We start from the raw sequence: 14,473 nt of genomic DNA on the forward strand, positions 1-14,473 counted from the left end.
CACCAGCAGCAAGGCAAGACCTTCCTCCAGCGAAAAGTCTATGACTCTCTGAAGTCTCAGAAAATGGCTAGTAATTTTTAGCAATAAAATATTTTTACTTAAGGTATGTATTGTACAGTTAATAAATTATAGTATAATTTAAATAATATACTATACTATAGTATAAAAATAACTTTTATATGCACTGGGAAACCAAAAATTCATGTGAATTATTTCATTGTGATCATTGTTTTATTGTGGTGGTCTGGAGCAAAAACCTGTAATATTTCAGAAGTATGCCTGTTAAATTCTTCCAATCAAGAGATGGAATATTCGTCCATTTATTTGTGTCATCTTCATTTCCTTTTGTTAATATCTTACAGTTTTCAAAATACAGGTCTTTCATCTTCTTGGTTTAATTTATTACTAGGTAGTGTATTCTTTTGTTGCAATCGTAAATGAGATTCTATTTAAATTTCTCTTTCTGATAGGTCATTATTAGTGTATAGAAATGCAACAGATTTTTGTATATTGATTCTGTATCCTGAAACTTTACTGAATTTTTTTATTAGTTCAAACAGTTTTTTATTGAGTCTTGAGGGTTTATATTGGTGGAAAAGTAACAGTAATTGTGGTTGGTGCAAAAGTAATTGAGGTTCAAAAGTAATTGTGGTTGACTTTTGCACTAACCTCAATTACTTTGGCACTGATCTAATGTTATAAACGGATGTTAAATTTATCAAATGCTTTTTCTGCATCTATTGAGATTTTTATTCTTTATTTTGCTATGTGGTATATCAAACTGACTGATCTGCAAATGCTGAATCATACCTGCACTCCTAGAAAGGATCCCATTTGATCACAGTATACGATCCTTTTAATGTATTGCTGAATTTGGTTTGCTGATATTCTGTTGAGGAATTTTGCATCTATGTTCATCAGGCATATTGGCCTGTAATTTTCTTTTCCTGTGGCTTCCTTGTCTGGTTTTGGTATCAGGGTAATGCTGGCCTTGTAAAATGAGTTTGGAGGAGTTGCCTTCTCTTCTATTTTGGGGTAAATTTCAGAATAATCAGTACAATTATTTTTCGAATATTTGGTGGAATTCACCAGTGAAGCCACTGGCCCTGGCTATAGGAATGTCTTGCTTGTTAGAATGTTTTTGATTATTGATTCAATCTCCTTATTAGTAATCAGTCTTCATATTTTCTATTTCATCTTGATTCAGTCTTTGTAGATTCTACATTTCTAGAAACTTATATATTTATTCTAGATTATCCAACTTGCTGGTATACAATTATTCATAAATGGGACAGGGAAGCCTGGTGTGCTGCAGTCCATGGGGTCAGAAAGAGTCAGACATGATTTAGCAATGAACAACAACACTAATTATTCATGCAGTCTCTTCTGATCTTTTGCATTTCTATGTTGTCCGTTAGTACATAAATGGGTAAACAAATTTTGGTCTAGCCATACATGCTCTATGAAATATAATAAAAAGCAGTACATGCAATTATGTGGGTAAACCTCAAAATAATTACACATAGTGGAAGAGACCAGACAAAAAGAGCACATATTTTATCATTATAGTTAAAAGTTTAGAAAATGCAAATTAAATCATGGTGACAAAAAGTAGATCAGTGTACAACACCATAAACTGCGGACTTTGCATGAGTACCAGGTGTCACTCTAACACACAAGCTACTCTGTGGGAGTGTGGATAGTGGGGGAGGCTGTGCATGGGAGGGGGCCAGGGATAAGTGGGAAATCTTTGTCCCTCCCCCCCCAACTTTGCTGTGAACCTAAAACTGTTTTACAGATATGAAGGCTTAATTTAAATTTTTCAAACAGATCGGGGGTTGCCTGGGGATGGAAGAAGCACCTAAGGAGATGGGGAGAGAGATTTTAAAGTGACATATGGAAATGACTGAAGGTGATGGGTATGTTCATTATCTTGCTTGCAATGATGGTTTCAGGAACACACATATCAAAGTGTACCAAACCGTACACCTTAAATATGAGTAGTTGGGATGTCCCTGGAGGTCCAGTGGTTAAGACTCCACACTTCCACTGCAGGGGGCATGGGTTCAATCCCTGGTCAGGGAACTAGCATCCCTGTCTGGTGTGGCCAAAATAAATAACCAAATTTTTTAAATAATAATAAAGTTAGGGCTTCTCCCACAACTGCTGAGCCTGTGCTCTAGAGCCCGTGAGCCACAACAAGAGAAACCAGCTCAATGAGAAGCCCATGCACTGCAACCAGAGAGGAGCCGCCACTCAACACGACTGGAGAAAAGTCCGCACGGCAACAGAGACCCAGCACAGCCAATAAATAAGTAAATTATTAAAAAATAATAATAAAATTTAAAATATGAGTAATTTATTGCCTCTCAATTATTCCTCAATAAAACTATTTTCAATTAGGTTTACATGCATTTTTAATAAGGTAGGCAGCTACACAATTTGGAGAGTTATTTGTTCTATATCTAAAGGCCATATTAAATGCTATCAGAAACATATAATCCAAAATATTCAGCCAAAAATCACAATAGAGGTATAATTAAACTATGTCAAAACAGTCAAGAGAAGGCAATCACTTGCAAACGGCTCACGCAGGCTTAGTAAAGAAGAGAGGGGAAACTGCCTGTCGGAGAAGTCTCTTTTTGAGGGCTGGATTAACCATCCTCTCCTTATGCTGGAGGCATCCCATCGACTTCAAAGAAGTCTTTAGATCAGAGGAAAACAGCGCTGGGCTAAATAACTGAAGTGAGCTGAGGCTCTCATACAGAGATCCTCTTCTGAGCTGCAGCGTGATAACATTTATCACATCATCAATGATAAGAGGGTTTGGGGGCGGGACGCGGAAGCTACTGAAGTGCTCTTAGGCTTCAAAGGGGAGGGAAAAAATGCCTTTAAATCTAAGCAGATTTTTAACGTTCTGGGAGAGTGATGCGGTTCCTTGCTGGACGAGTGACTGTGACAAATAAACTCTGGGTGAGGCTGGCTTTGCTGGGTACCCAGCAGTTTCTGGGAAAAATAACTGGGAAAAAATAACAAGTGATAGAGAAACCTATTACTAAACCCACCACAACGCAATAGATTAATATGGACACTAGCACAGCCTGTGCATCGGGGGTCCCACCAGTGGGCACACAGGATTGCACCCGCCATAAAGAAACAGAAACACGCAGCTGCAGTGAGGTGGCCCAGGTAATTCACACATGTGGGACAGCTTCTCAGCCAGGGAAATAGTCAGCCGCCACACAGTATGTTCAGAAACTGAATAGGGATCAAGTTTTCAGAATGAGGGAGCCATAGGGTCTAAACTGTTGCTGGCAAAATAATAATAATCATAATAATTAGTGGACAGACTTATGGCCTTTGGTGACACAGCAAGCGTAACAGAAATATCTACTTTCCTCATGCTTCACAATGAAAATGATCAGTCAAAGCTGAAATCCGTCCTTATGAACTGAGATTGCAACGTGATTAAGTGTTCCTGTGAAAATATCAATTCCAAGACCTGATAAGCGTTAGAATTAAGGAAAAATGTAGTCCTGGAGAGCACACCAAAAACAAGACTTGAATTCTAAAGACCTCTAATACAGGGCTGACTGTGTTAAGTGAGTTAATAAATATTTGAACAGGGACCTCCCTGGCAGTCCAGTGGCTAAAACCCCATGTTCCCAATGCAGGGGGCCCAGGTTTGACCCTTGGTCAGGGAACTAGATCCCACATGCCACAACTAAATGCCCATTGAAAGTGAGAAGTGTTAGTCTCTCAGTCATGTCCAACACCTTGTGATCCCATGGACTCCAAAGGATTCCCCAGGCAAGAATACTGGAGTGGGTTGCATTCCCTTCTCCAGGGGATCTTCCCAACCCAGGGATCGAACCCGGGCCTCTTGCATTGCAGGCAGATTTTTTTTACCATCTGAGCCCCAAAAGACCCAGTGTAACCAAATAAATATTTTAAAAAATAAATATTTGAGCAACACAGAGAAGGAAGAGATGAACAGCACTTTGTGTTGAATAGGGGGGTGTGTTGTTACACAGGGAACCTTTGGGGTGACATAAAAAACATGTAGAATCTCAATGTCATATGCACAGAAAACGTGTAGAATCTCAATGTCATATGCACAGAAGGTGCTCAAAATAACAGCTTTTATTTCACACGGCATTCAACAAGTATGAGACGGAAATGGCAACCCACTCCAGTATTCTGGTCTGGAGAATCCCATGGACAGAGGATGGCATTGTGGCAGACTACAGTCCACAGGGTCACAAAGCATGGGACAAGACTGAGCGACTTTCGCTTTCAGATAATGGCGGTGCTAATTGGCAGCGAGAGGTGAGGGCACCACATGGCTAAGTTGAATTAACTTCTTGGTTAACTTGAGTCTGAAAAATAAGTAGGTGGAGGTCTCTGTTTCTGGACCTCAGGGTTGGGCTCCACCCCAGCTCCAAGTGTGCTGTGGACAAGGGGACAGTGGGGGAGGGGGCCCAACCCATTCAAGGTGGGGCCCAGAGGTTCTCAAGGAGTGGGTAGCTGTTCCCTTCTCCAGGGGACCCTCCTAGCCCACTGCTGTTATCTGAAGCCACTGACAGAGGGCCAGCACGAGTCCTCCCCGACCCCCATCAGAAAAGCGGTGGGACTGGGAAGCACATTCAGATCACTGCTGTGTGATCGCAGGCTTCTCTTGCAGAGAACTCGGAGTCTCTCTAGAATAACTTCCACGGAAGCAAAGCATTCACTCCATACTGGCAACAGCATCAAGACATGCCAGACTCTGCAGACACCACCACATAATCAACTTAAAAACATTCACAGAGCACACAGTATATGCAGATTATGAGTATCGGGAGGAGGGTTGCCAACAAAAACACAAAGCGCCCGGTGAAATCTGAATTCCGGACACATATTTTAGTATTAGCACTTTCTGTGTGTAAAAAGACAAACTGAGATAAATAAAACGTGTAAGAGTTTATCTGAGGGCTTCCCTGGTGGATCAGGGGTAAACAATCTGCCTGCCAATGCAGGAGACACAGGATTGATACCTGATCCGGGAAGATTCCACACGCAGAGAAGCAAATAAGCCCATGAGCCAAAACTACTGAACCTGTGCTCTCAGGCCCGGGAGCTGCAACTGCTGAACCCGTGTGCCCGACAGCCTGTCTTCCGCGACAAGAGAAGCCACTGCAACGAGAAGCCTGTGCACTGCAGCTAGGGGAAAGTCCCCGCAGCAAGAACGACCCAGCACAGCCAAAAACTTAACAAGTAATTTTTAAAGAGTTTAGCTGAGCAAAAATCAGTTCCAATCAAGCAGCGCCAGATGGGAAGGGGCTAGGAGGGGTCCACCCACAGGAGCTGGGGAAAGATCTAAACGCGGCAGAGAAACAGCGGAAGCAGAGGAAAGAAACCGCCGGGTGATAGCCGAAAGCTGGTTGGTTGTCCGTGGTGCGCACGCGTCGATCAGCCGTTGATTCTGTAAACTGGAGGCGTTTACAGGCCACATTTCAGTTGGCTCACACAGACCACCGAGGCATTACTGCTACCTCTGTCCAGGGGCCTCTTTGTTTAATTAAAGACAGAGGCAAGGGCCAGAGCAGCTCTCCTGAGCAGAGTTCCATGCAGGAGAATAAAACTGGGGAGGACAGTTAGGGACCAGCTGTGGAATGTCTTCGATGATGGGCAGCCAACTCTTTACACAACCAAAAGTAAGGGGGGTGTAATTCAAGAGCTGCCTGTGTGACTTCTTGTTGGGGAAGGACCTTTGTTAGACAAAACACCTAGAAAGGACATGTTGGTTCTGGAAAGGGAAACCTCAGCATCAGGCCAGAATAAACAAAGACAGACAGTGAGAAAGCTGACGTGCTCAGTAATAAAAGTAGGAAGAAATGCCATATTCGGTCTGCAAAGGAGACATGAGGGAAGTTTTGAAAACAGCACATGGCAGGAGGGCAAAGGACAGGGAGGAAATCTTGTCCGGGTCGAAATTCTCTATAGGAGCTAAAGCACATGGAAGAAGGGACTTCCCTGGTGGCCCGGTGGCTAAGACTCCAGGCTCCCAATGAAGGGGGCCTGGGTTCAACCTCTGGTCAGGGATCTAGATCCCACATGCAGCAACTAAGACCAATGCCAGCCAAATAAACAAATATGTATATTTTTTAAAACAAAAGAATATGAAACAAGTCCAAGCTTCCATCCTACTCTCGGCGGCTACGTTTCTGCCTCTCCCTCACGTCCTCCAAGTCTAGAGCCGCTGTCTCTCAGATACGTGTCTGAGAGGTGAGGAACAGTGCGTGTGTGACCCATGAAGCTCACGTGGCCAGGGCAGAGAACAAGCCTGGGCAGGATGCCAACAGGAAAGGAGGGAGGGATCCCGGAACAGGACATCAAAGTGAAGGACGTGTAAATCGGCTTACCTGGGAAGCCATGCAAATTTCTAAGACAGGAATACATTAACGCAATTTCCACTTACATCTCAAAAACCAGGAATCCCACCTAACACCTTGTTGTTGTTCAGTCTGACTCTTTGCAACCAGGTTTCCCGGTCCTTCACTATCTCCCGGAATTTGCTCAGGCTTATATCCATTGAGTCGGTGATGCCGTCCAACCATCTCAACCTCTGTTGCCCGCTTCTCCTCCTGCCCTCAATCTTTCCCAACATCATTGTGGCTCCACATATATAAGCAACCTTTACATCCAACTCCTGATAGTTTGGGAAAGAATGATGATGCATAGATCACCCAGTGTCCATACTGTCCTCCTTCTTCCTGTTCATAACTAATTTTTAACATCTTAGCACCATCACCAATGCTTATGTAATCTCAGGACAGATGGGCCCACTCAGATTGATTCCCTATTCTCTTCATTACCATCTCGGGCAAGATGGATTTGGGGACGTCAGTTTCACCATTCTGTCCATGTGTTCCCAGCAGTGTTAAGTGAGAAATACCGCTCTGCTTCTACTCCATTACCTCCATGTGTTTGAAGGTAGGTGTGTGTGTGTGTGTGTGTGTGTGTGCACCCACTTGTGTCTGACTCGTGGGACTCCATGGACTATAGTCTACCAGGCTCCTCTGTCTATGGGGTTCTCCTCAGGCAAGAACACTAACGTGGGTTGCCATGCCCTCCTCCAGGGCATCTTCCCTACCCAGGGATTGAACCCCTGTCTCTTGCATCTCCTGCATTGGCAGGTGGATTCTTTACCACTGTGCCACCACCAGGGAAGCCCCTACATACATGTGCTTCTATGCAAATATTCTGATGAGCTCAAATGTGTATGTGATTATTCCATTTCCTATAGTGGGTGAACTTATTCCACAATCTATGAAAGGCCAATGAAACGCTTCTTGCAACTGCTTAAAATATTCCTCAGCTGAGGGTCCAATGTTTTCCCCAAAACTAATTACAAATTCAAAACGACAGTGTAAGAGTCACATGGCGTCTTGTTATTTTCAGAATGATGCCTTCAGAACGACATGATTTCACCCATCACCTGGACTATTGTAGACTGTTCCTTGACTACAATAGTTGACACTTCAGAAAGTTTCCTCCTGATGGGAAACTGCACTCAGAACAGAGCGTCTCCAGTGGAGGCTGTCTGATGAGTCATCAGAACATTAGAGAACAGTCAGGATTCATATGTTTGTCTAAACAGTTACATAACACTCATTGCTAGAGAGACTGGCAATCAGTTTTTGCAATTATTGTGCTGGTTCTCTTTTCCCATCTCCTGAAAAGGTAACCAAAAATGGCTCAATGATTTGACCTTATCCCTGGAGTATGTCCATGCTCTTCTGGCTTTCTTTGGAGTGTTTGGGAAAGCAGCAAACCTAACCTGCAGCCAAGTATTTCCATTTGAAAAGGATGTGATAATGCAAAAGCAACCTGCCTGGTTCCCAGGTCAGTGATGCTGCAGCTGCCCTGACGTTGCCAACCATCTTCCAACCTACCATCGCCTGCCTCTTTCACTTATTCGTGCTGCTGTTTCTTGCAAACGTTCATCCTGACCCTTACAGCCATTCCCAGGTGAACACATCTGAACTGGTCAATTCCTCTTTGAGTTTTCACAAGAATTCCTATTTCTATTTCAAAAACCCAAAGCAGCAAATATCTATCCACCCTTTAGCAGTAGTGCTTTTTAAACTACTGTTTCTATTTCAGTGCCTTTATCAACAGATACATGCATGAGCTAGGAGTTTAGGCATGTTCATTTTATAAATGGTCTTTTATTAACTCCACAGTTAGCAAGCTCAGATGAGCACACACATGTACTAGGGCCTTTTAATTTAAAACTAAAACACTATCTACCCCTAACTTCACAGAATTTATAGTCTAAAAGTGTTTCTTTACCCAAGTCAAACAGATTTCTTAGTGACACATCTTTCTTGCAAGCTACCAGAAATTATGCATGCATCCACTTAATAAAAGGGCTTCCCTGGTGGCTCAGTGGTAAAGAATCCACCAGCAATGCAGCAGACGCAGGAGACAGGGGTTTGATTCCTGGGTTGGGAAGATCCCCTGGAGGAGGAAATGGCAACCCACTCCAGTATTCTTGCCTGGAAAAATCCCGTAAACAGAGGAGCCTGACAGGCTGCAGGCTATAGGGTTGCAAACAGTTGACCATGACTGAGCACGCACGCATATGCACCACTGAATAAATCATTTCCTTGTTACTCCTGGGTAATTTACCTCTTCATCACTGCTCTTTGCTATTTCCTTGCCTTTATTCGTACTTGTTTATCTGAGAAGCACAAAGTAGGTAAAAATTAAATATTTCCACTTTACATAATAATTGAAGTTTAGGAGAAAGATTGAAACTACAGCCAAAAATCTAAGTCGAATACAAATAAAGTTTTAATATTACCAACTGATTTTTTTCCATCCTATCTGGGAGCCTTTGTTGCTAAGCATAAAAATTGCTTGTCCAAGGACAAATGAAAATAGAATGCATTTCAGGCAGAACATTTGTCAAAATGAATGGTAAATGGCAAGGTGACACCAAAGACTCATACTTGGGTATCACATGTGCCTGTGCTTCCCACTCCCAGAACAGAGCAGGAGCCTCCACACAAATCAGGCAGCTCAGAGTCCGTGGTGAGGGCTGTGTGCACATGCGTGTGTGTGTGTGTGTGTGTGTGTGTGTGTGTGTGTATGCATGCATGTTCAGCCGTTCAGTTGTGTCTGACACTTTGTGACCCCATAGACTGTAGCCTGCTGGGCTCCTCTGTCCATGGGATTTTCTAGGCAAGAATACTGGAGTGGGTTAGACTATTACAAAATAATGTCGACTCTGATCATTTGTCAAAATAAACTGAAGTCAGAGGAGAAGAAAGTGTTCTTGGCCAGGCAATGCTGATGAGGTGGCAAGCAGCACAATGATAGCACATAACAACCCCTCAGAGAGAAACTCTTCAGCCCTCCATGCCAGGAATCTTAGAAAGGAACACAGAGGCAACCAAGAAATCAAAGTAGTCCTGAGACTTCCCTGGCAGTCCAGTGGTTAAGACTTCACCTTTCAAGGCAGGGGGTGAAGGTTTGATCCCTGGTCAGGGAGTGAAGGGGCTTCCCTGGTGGCTCAGTGATAAAGAATCCGCCTGCAATGCAGGAGATCCTGGTTTGATCCCTGGGTCAGGAAGATCCCCTGCAGAAGGGAATGGCTACCCACTTCAGTTTTCTTGCCTGGAGAATCCCATGGACAGAAGAGCCTGATGGGCTACCTAGTCCATGGGGTGGCAAAGAGTCAGACAAGGCTGAGCAGCTAACAGTGACTTCTTTCAGGGAGTTAAGAGCCCACATGGCTCATGAACAAAAGACATGAAACAAGTAATATTGTAACAAATTCAATCAAGACTTCAAAAATGGTCCATATCAATAAAAACCTCAAAAAAAAAATAAATCAGAGTAGTCTTTACAGCATCATGTCTTCTCTGTCTCTTGCTGACTAACCGAGCCCTACCCATGCTAACCAAGGAGACCAGGGAGGACGAGGTGGCAAGTGTTGGGAACGAGGTCAGACAGGAGAGAGGCCCTCTAGGGAGGCTGGAGGTGTGCATACTGGGAAAACAAAAAAAGGGTACAATTCCATTAGGAATAGTCTCATTTAGGATAGTGCAGCAATTTTTAAGATAAACAATTTTCCTAACCATTCCTAGTTACTTGAGTCACTTGTCTCTGGGTCTTAGTGGAGTTCCCAGCCTTTCTGCTCATTGTATCTTCTCAGTGCAAATGAGAAGCTGGAAAGGGTCAATATTCACACCAGTTGGGTGTTTCAAATAAGGCAAGTGAAAAGTGAAAGTGTTACTCACTCAGACTCTTTTGGGAACCCATGGACTGCAGCCCACCAGGCTCCTCTGTCCATGGGATTTCCCAGGGGAGAATACTGAAACCCAGGTGTTACTTAATCCTGCAACCACTCCCATGATGGAGGGACAGATGACTCTATGTCCCTTTTTCAGGCGAGGAATCTGAGACCCAGAGCATAGAAGTTACCTGTTGAACCTCAAAACTGGCAAATGCACCGAGCCCCCTACTCTGAGCCTCCACGCTCCTTCCTCTAAGGGCCGGCCTCCCTGCTCTCTGCCCCCATGGCAACACCTGCAAAGGCCACTTGGTGCCTCCTTAGCCAACTTCACTGTGCCGTGAATTACTGGTCCTCCCGGGCTTCCGTGTGGCACAAAACACCATCTGAACACAAGGTCTTTGTTTCAGTCCTGCTGGGCTCTCTCACTGTGACTGGGAAAACAACAGCTGGTTCCTCCTCACTCTTGCCAAGATCCCTCACTGTCCCCTGAACCAGTTAAAGCAATCAGAGGCCTAAGAGCAACATTGCTACCTCCAGCTCTGACTCCTGTAACTCTGGGCGAAAAACAAAGAATTCATCATTGGGCAGTAACAGCAGGAATGAGAAAGCTGATCAGCTCGTCCGGCGGGTGTTTCACTGTCTCTGTCTCATTTATTTGAGCTCTCTAATTGGCAGTCAACCCCATGCCAGAAGCAGAAATGCACGCGTGGCCTCAGGCTAACTGTCTCACGCCTCCGGCAGTGAGGAAAGCTCCCCACCAGAGCTGCCTGAGGTTGTCTAATTCCTTTGTTTTCTTCCATTTCGAGGGCAACTGAGATGCACGGTGGTGGACGCGGGCCAACCACTGACGCTCTTCTGTCCTGTGCAGAACCTGAAGCGGGTGGCAGAGACCTGGATGGACGAGTTCGCCGAGTACATTTACCAGCGGCGCCCGGAGTACCGGCACCTGTCCACCGGGGACCTCTCGGCGCAGAAGGAGCTGCGCAGACAGCTCAAGTGCAAGGACTTCAGGTGGTTCATGGCAGCTGTGGCCTGGGACGTGCCCAGGTACTACCCTCCGGTGGAGCCCCCGCCCGCGGCCTGGGGCGAGGTGAGGCGCCCGGCTCTCCAGCACCCCCATGAAAAACAAAGAATTTATCCCCCCGTCCCCAGCAGGGGTGGGATGGAGGCTGCTGAAGCCCTCTGCTCCCTTGCCCAGCGGTCAGTAAAGGTCGGCTGAAACCATCTCTGATAAGTGTCTGTTCGGCCTCTCTAGAAGCTGCTGGGGAAGGGCAGTGAGTTCACCCCTGGAGCCCTTGGCCGCTGTTGACTCTGAAAATTGATTTTTTTTAATGCACCTGGAAAATATTTTGATTTGAGATTAGTGAAACTGCCATAAGAGCTGGCAGAGAATGAAAATGTCTCTGGTGCTGCTGTGTACATAAACGTGCCGTGATGTCCACGATAAAATCCCTCCCTCCTTCTCACACAGCCTGGTTGCTATTTGTCAGAGCAAGGATAAGGTGTCCAGGGGCTTGGCAGCTTTCCTAACCAGGTGCTCCAGGCAGAATCACAAGGACAGACTTTTCCAGAATACCCAGCACAGAGGCACGTGTGGAACCTCATCGGTTCCTTGGTGGTGGTTTGACTCCTCAGTCGTGTCCAACTTCTTGCAACCGTCTAGACTATAGCCTGCCGGGCTCCTCTGTCCATAGGATTTCCCAGGCAAGAATACTAGAGTGGGTTGTCATTTCCTTCTCCAGGGGATCTTCCTGACTGAGGGACTGAACTAGCCTGTCTTGCGTCTCCCGCGTTGCCAGGTGGGTTCTTTACCAGCTGAGTCAGCAGGGAAGCCCCACTGGCGCCTTACATGAGGACTAACCTTCCCACCTCTGAGTGCTGCTTTTCAATTTTATTTCATGATCTAAAATGGAAAGAGCTGGAAAGCCTCCATTGGCAAATTCAAACCATGTATCTTTGGGCATGTAAAGGATTCTTGTGATGGGTTCCGTTCCATTCAGCCCTGCTTGTTCCCTTAGGAAAGAGCATGCTAGAGCAGGGATTCAAACGGAATGGTGGGGACTTAGCCCATGGTCTCATCTGCTCATGGCAGGGGACTGGGCAGGATGGTCTCGCCATTCCAAGGCTCTGGGCTTTCGGAAGCCAGGTGTGGACTGTCTCGCCTCATGGAGGAGCCTTCCCATCGTTGTCCTTGGCTTTGTGCTGCGGGGAGAACGTGTCTCTGCCTGCTCAGTGTCTGTGAGTTAGCGGAGCTCTGTAAACGGGAGGCCTGCGTGTGGCAAGGAGGGGTGGAGGGGAGGGGCGGTGGGAGAGTGTCCTGGGGCGAGTCCAGGCTCCCCGGGGAAGCTCCTTCAGGGAGTCACTTGTGTGCTGCTTGTTCTGCTGAGACGCCCAAAGAGGCGTCGTCACCTATAGACCTGGGATTCCACCGGCAAAAAGGATGGAGCCAAGGCCAGCACCACACGCTCCCTCCCCTAACGCTTCCTTCTACGTCAGGCGGTCCTGACCATGGGTGCTTAAGTCAGTGAGCGCTCTGCTCTTTGGTCCAGTGCATCTTGGGGCTTTCCAGTGGCTCAGATGGTAAAGACTCTGCCTGCAATGCGGGAGACCCAGGTTTGATCCTGGGGTTGGGAAGATCCTTTGGAGAAAGGAATGGCAACCCAGTATTCTTGCCTGGAGGATTCTATGGACAGAGGAGCTAGTGGGCTATAGTCCATGGGGTCGCCAAGAGTCAGACATAACTGAGCGACTAACACTTTCACTTTCTTTCCAATGCATCTTAAACATTTCATTAATGCATCCTTGGGATATTAATAATATTATGCTGCTAGTATTCTTTTTGTTATATACCAGGGGCTTAATTTACAGCCACAGAAACTTTAGGTATACTCCAGAGAGAGCAATGTCTAACCCATTGTAAGACGTAAGAATTTGTTACCCTATAAGAAGGTAAGTTTCTTCCTTGAGTTTGGTTTTTTTTTTTTTTTTTTGGTTGAGGTTATGTTTGTCATCTTTCTATAATGATCTAAAAATGGTCCTGCCTTAGTGACTAAGAACATCCTCTAAGACCTCCCAGTATCGCTGTGTTCATTCACAGCTGGGTTAAAATCTCATCCATCTTCTCCCTCTGTGGAGTCATAATTTATTCCTTCCCGTTACTACCTAAACTGCGGCTGATCACATTTTCCCACATTGCCTGACTAAATAATAACTTGCATTTATAAAGCAGCTTGGGGGAAAAAAAAGCATCTTGCTTGGAAACAGATTTGAAATTTCCCTGAGGTTCTAGGAAAGATACAACTTTGCAAGATAATCAAATGAGAACCATCTTACAACCAGGTAGGCGATGCCAGTTTCTGTATCTATTACTCTTTGTCTTGGGGTGCTTTTCTTAGTTTTTTAATTTTATTTTTAATTGGAGGTTAATCGCTTTACAGTATTGTGTTAGTTTCTGCCATACATCAACATGAACCAGCCATAGGTATACACATGTCCCCTCCAGAACCTCCCTCCCACCCCTCTAGGCTGTCACAGATCACCAGGTTTGAGCTCCCTGCATCACACAGCAAATTCCCACTGGTTATCTAGTGTATCTGGTGGTCTCAACTGTCTCATATCGCCGCATGGTTTGCCTGGCCCTAGAGACATTGGGGATCATCATTCTTGGTCTATACAGTCAGACATGGAGAATGTCAGATTTTTTTTTTTAAATATAATGGCAAATTTCTTTCCCCAAAGCTTCAGAACAGCAAACCAAGAAAGGTCATGTTTAGCTTTAGGAAAACAAGAAGGTGGCAAAGTAGTTCTAGGACCAATTACATTTAGTGACATTTATTCAGTGAAGGGTGACACACAGCGAGGATGAAGACTCAAGATGGGAGGAAGGCAGAGGGAAGGGAAATCAACAAATGACAGGGTGTGGGGGGTAAGCCATGCTGAAAAATACCCATTTCCCAAGCAGAGGAGAGCAAGAGCCATGCCTGGACATTTAATGCAGGGCGCGAGGACAGTCGGCCAAGAAGTTTGTTTGGGTTTTTCCATAACGTGGAACGGAGCTTAATCGAAATGAAGTGACGAACAGGAAAGACCCCATTGTCTAGCTCTATATTGCATAACAGCGACCTACTTCTTAATGGTAGATAAAAATTCTAACTGTGCAGAACATATCTGTGGACCCATTTCATC

The 14,473-nt window shown here is 45.3% G+C and overlaps 1 protein-coding gene across 1 annotated transcript in view; it reads left to right on the forward strand.

The window, feature by feature from the left end:
• Positions 1–14,473, forward strand: part of GALNTL6 (polypeptide N-acetylgalactosaminyltransferase-like 6) — a 1,585,403-nt gene that overhangs the window by 1,501,105 nt on the left and 69,825 nt on the right. Inside the window, exon 9 of the mRNA XM_005683517.3 lies at positions 11,157–11,378. Within this exon, the coding sequence (XP_005683574.2) occupies positions 11,157–11,378 (222 nt within the window). The remainder of the gene's footprint in view (positions 1–11,156; positions 11,379–14,473) is intronic.

The sequence above is a fragment of the Capra hircus genome, chromosome 8 (genome assembly GCF_001704415.2).
Source record: "Capra hircus breed San Clemente chromosome 8, ASM170441v1, whole genome shotgun sequence".
Classification (NCBI taxonomy): domain Eukaryota; kingdom Metazoa; phylum Chordata; class Mammalia; order Artiodactyla; family Bovidae; genus Capra; species Capra hircus.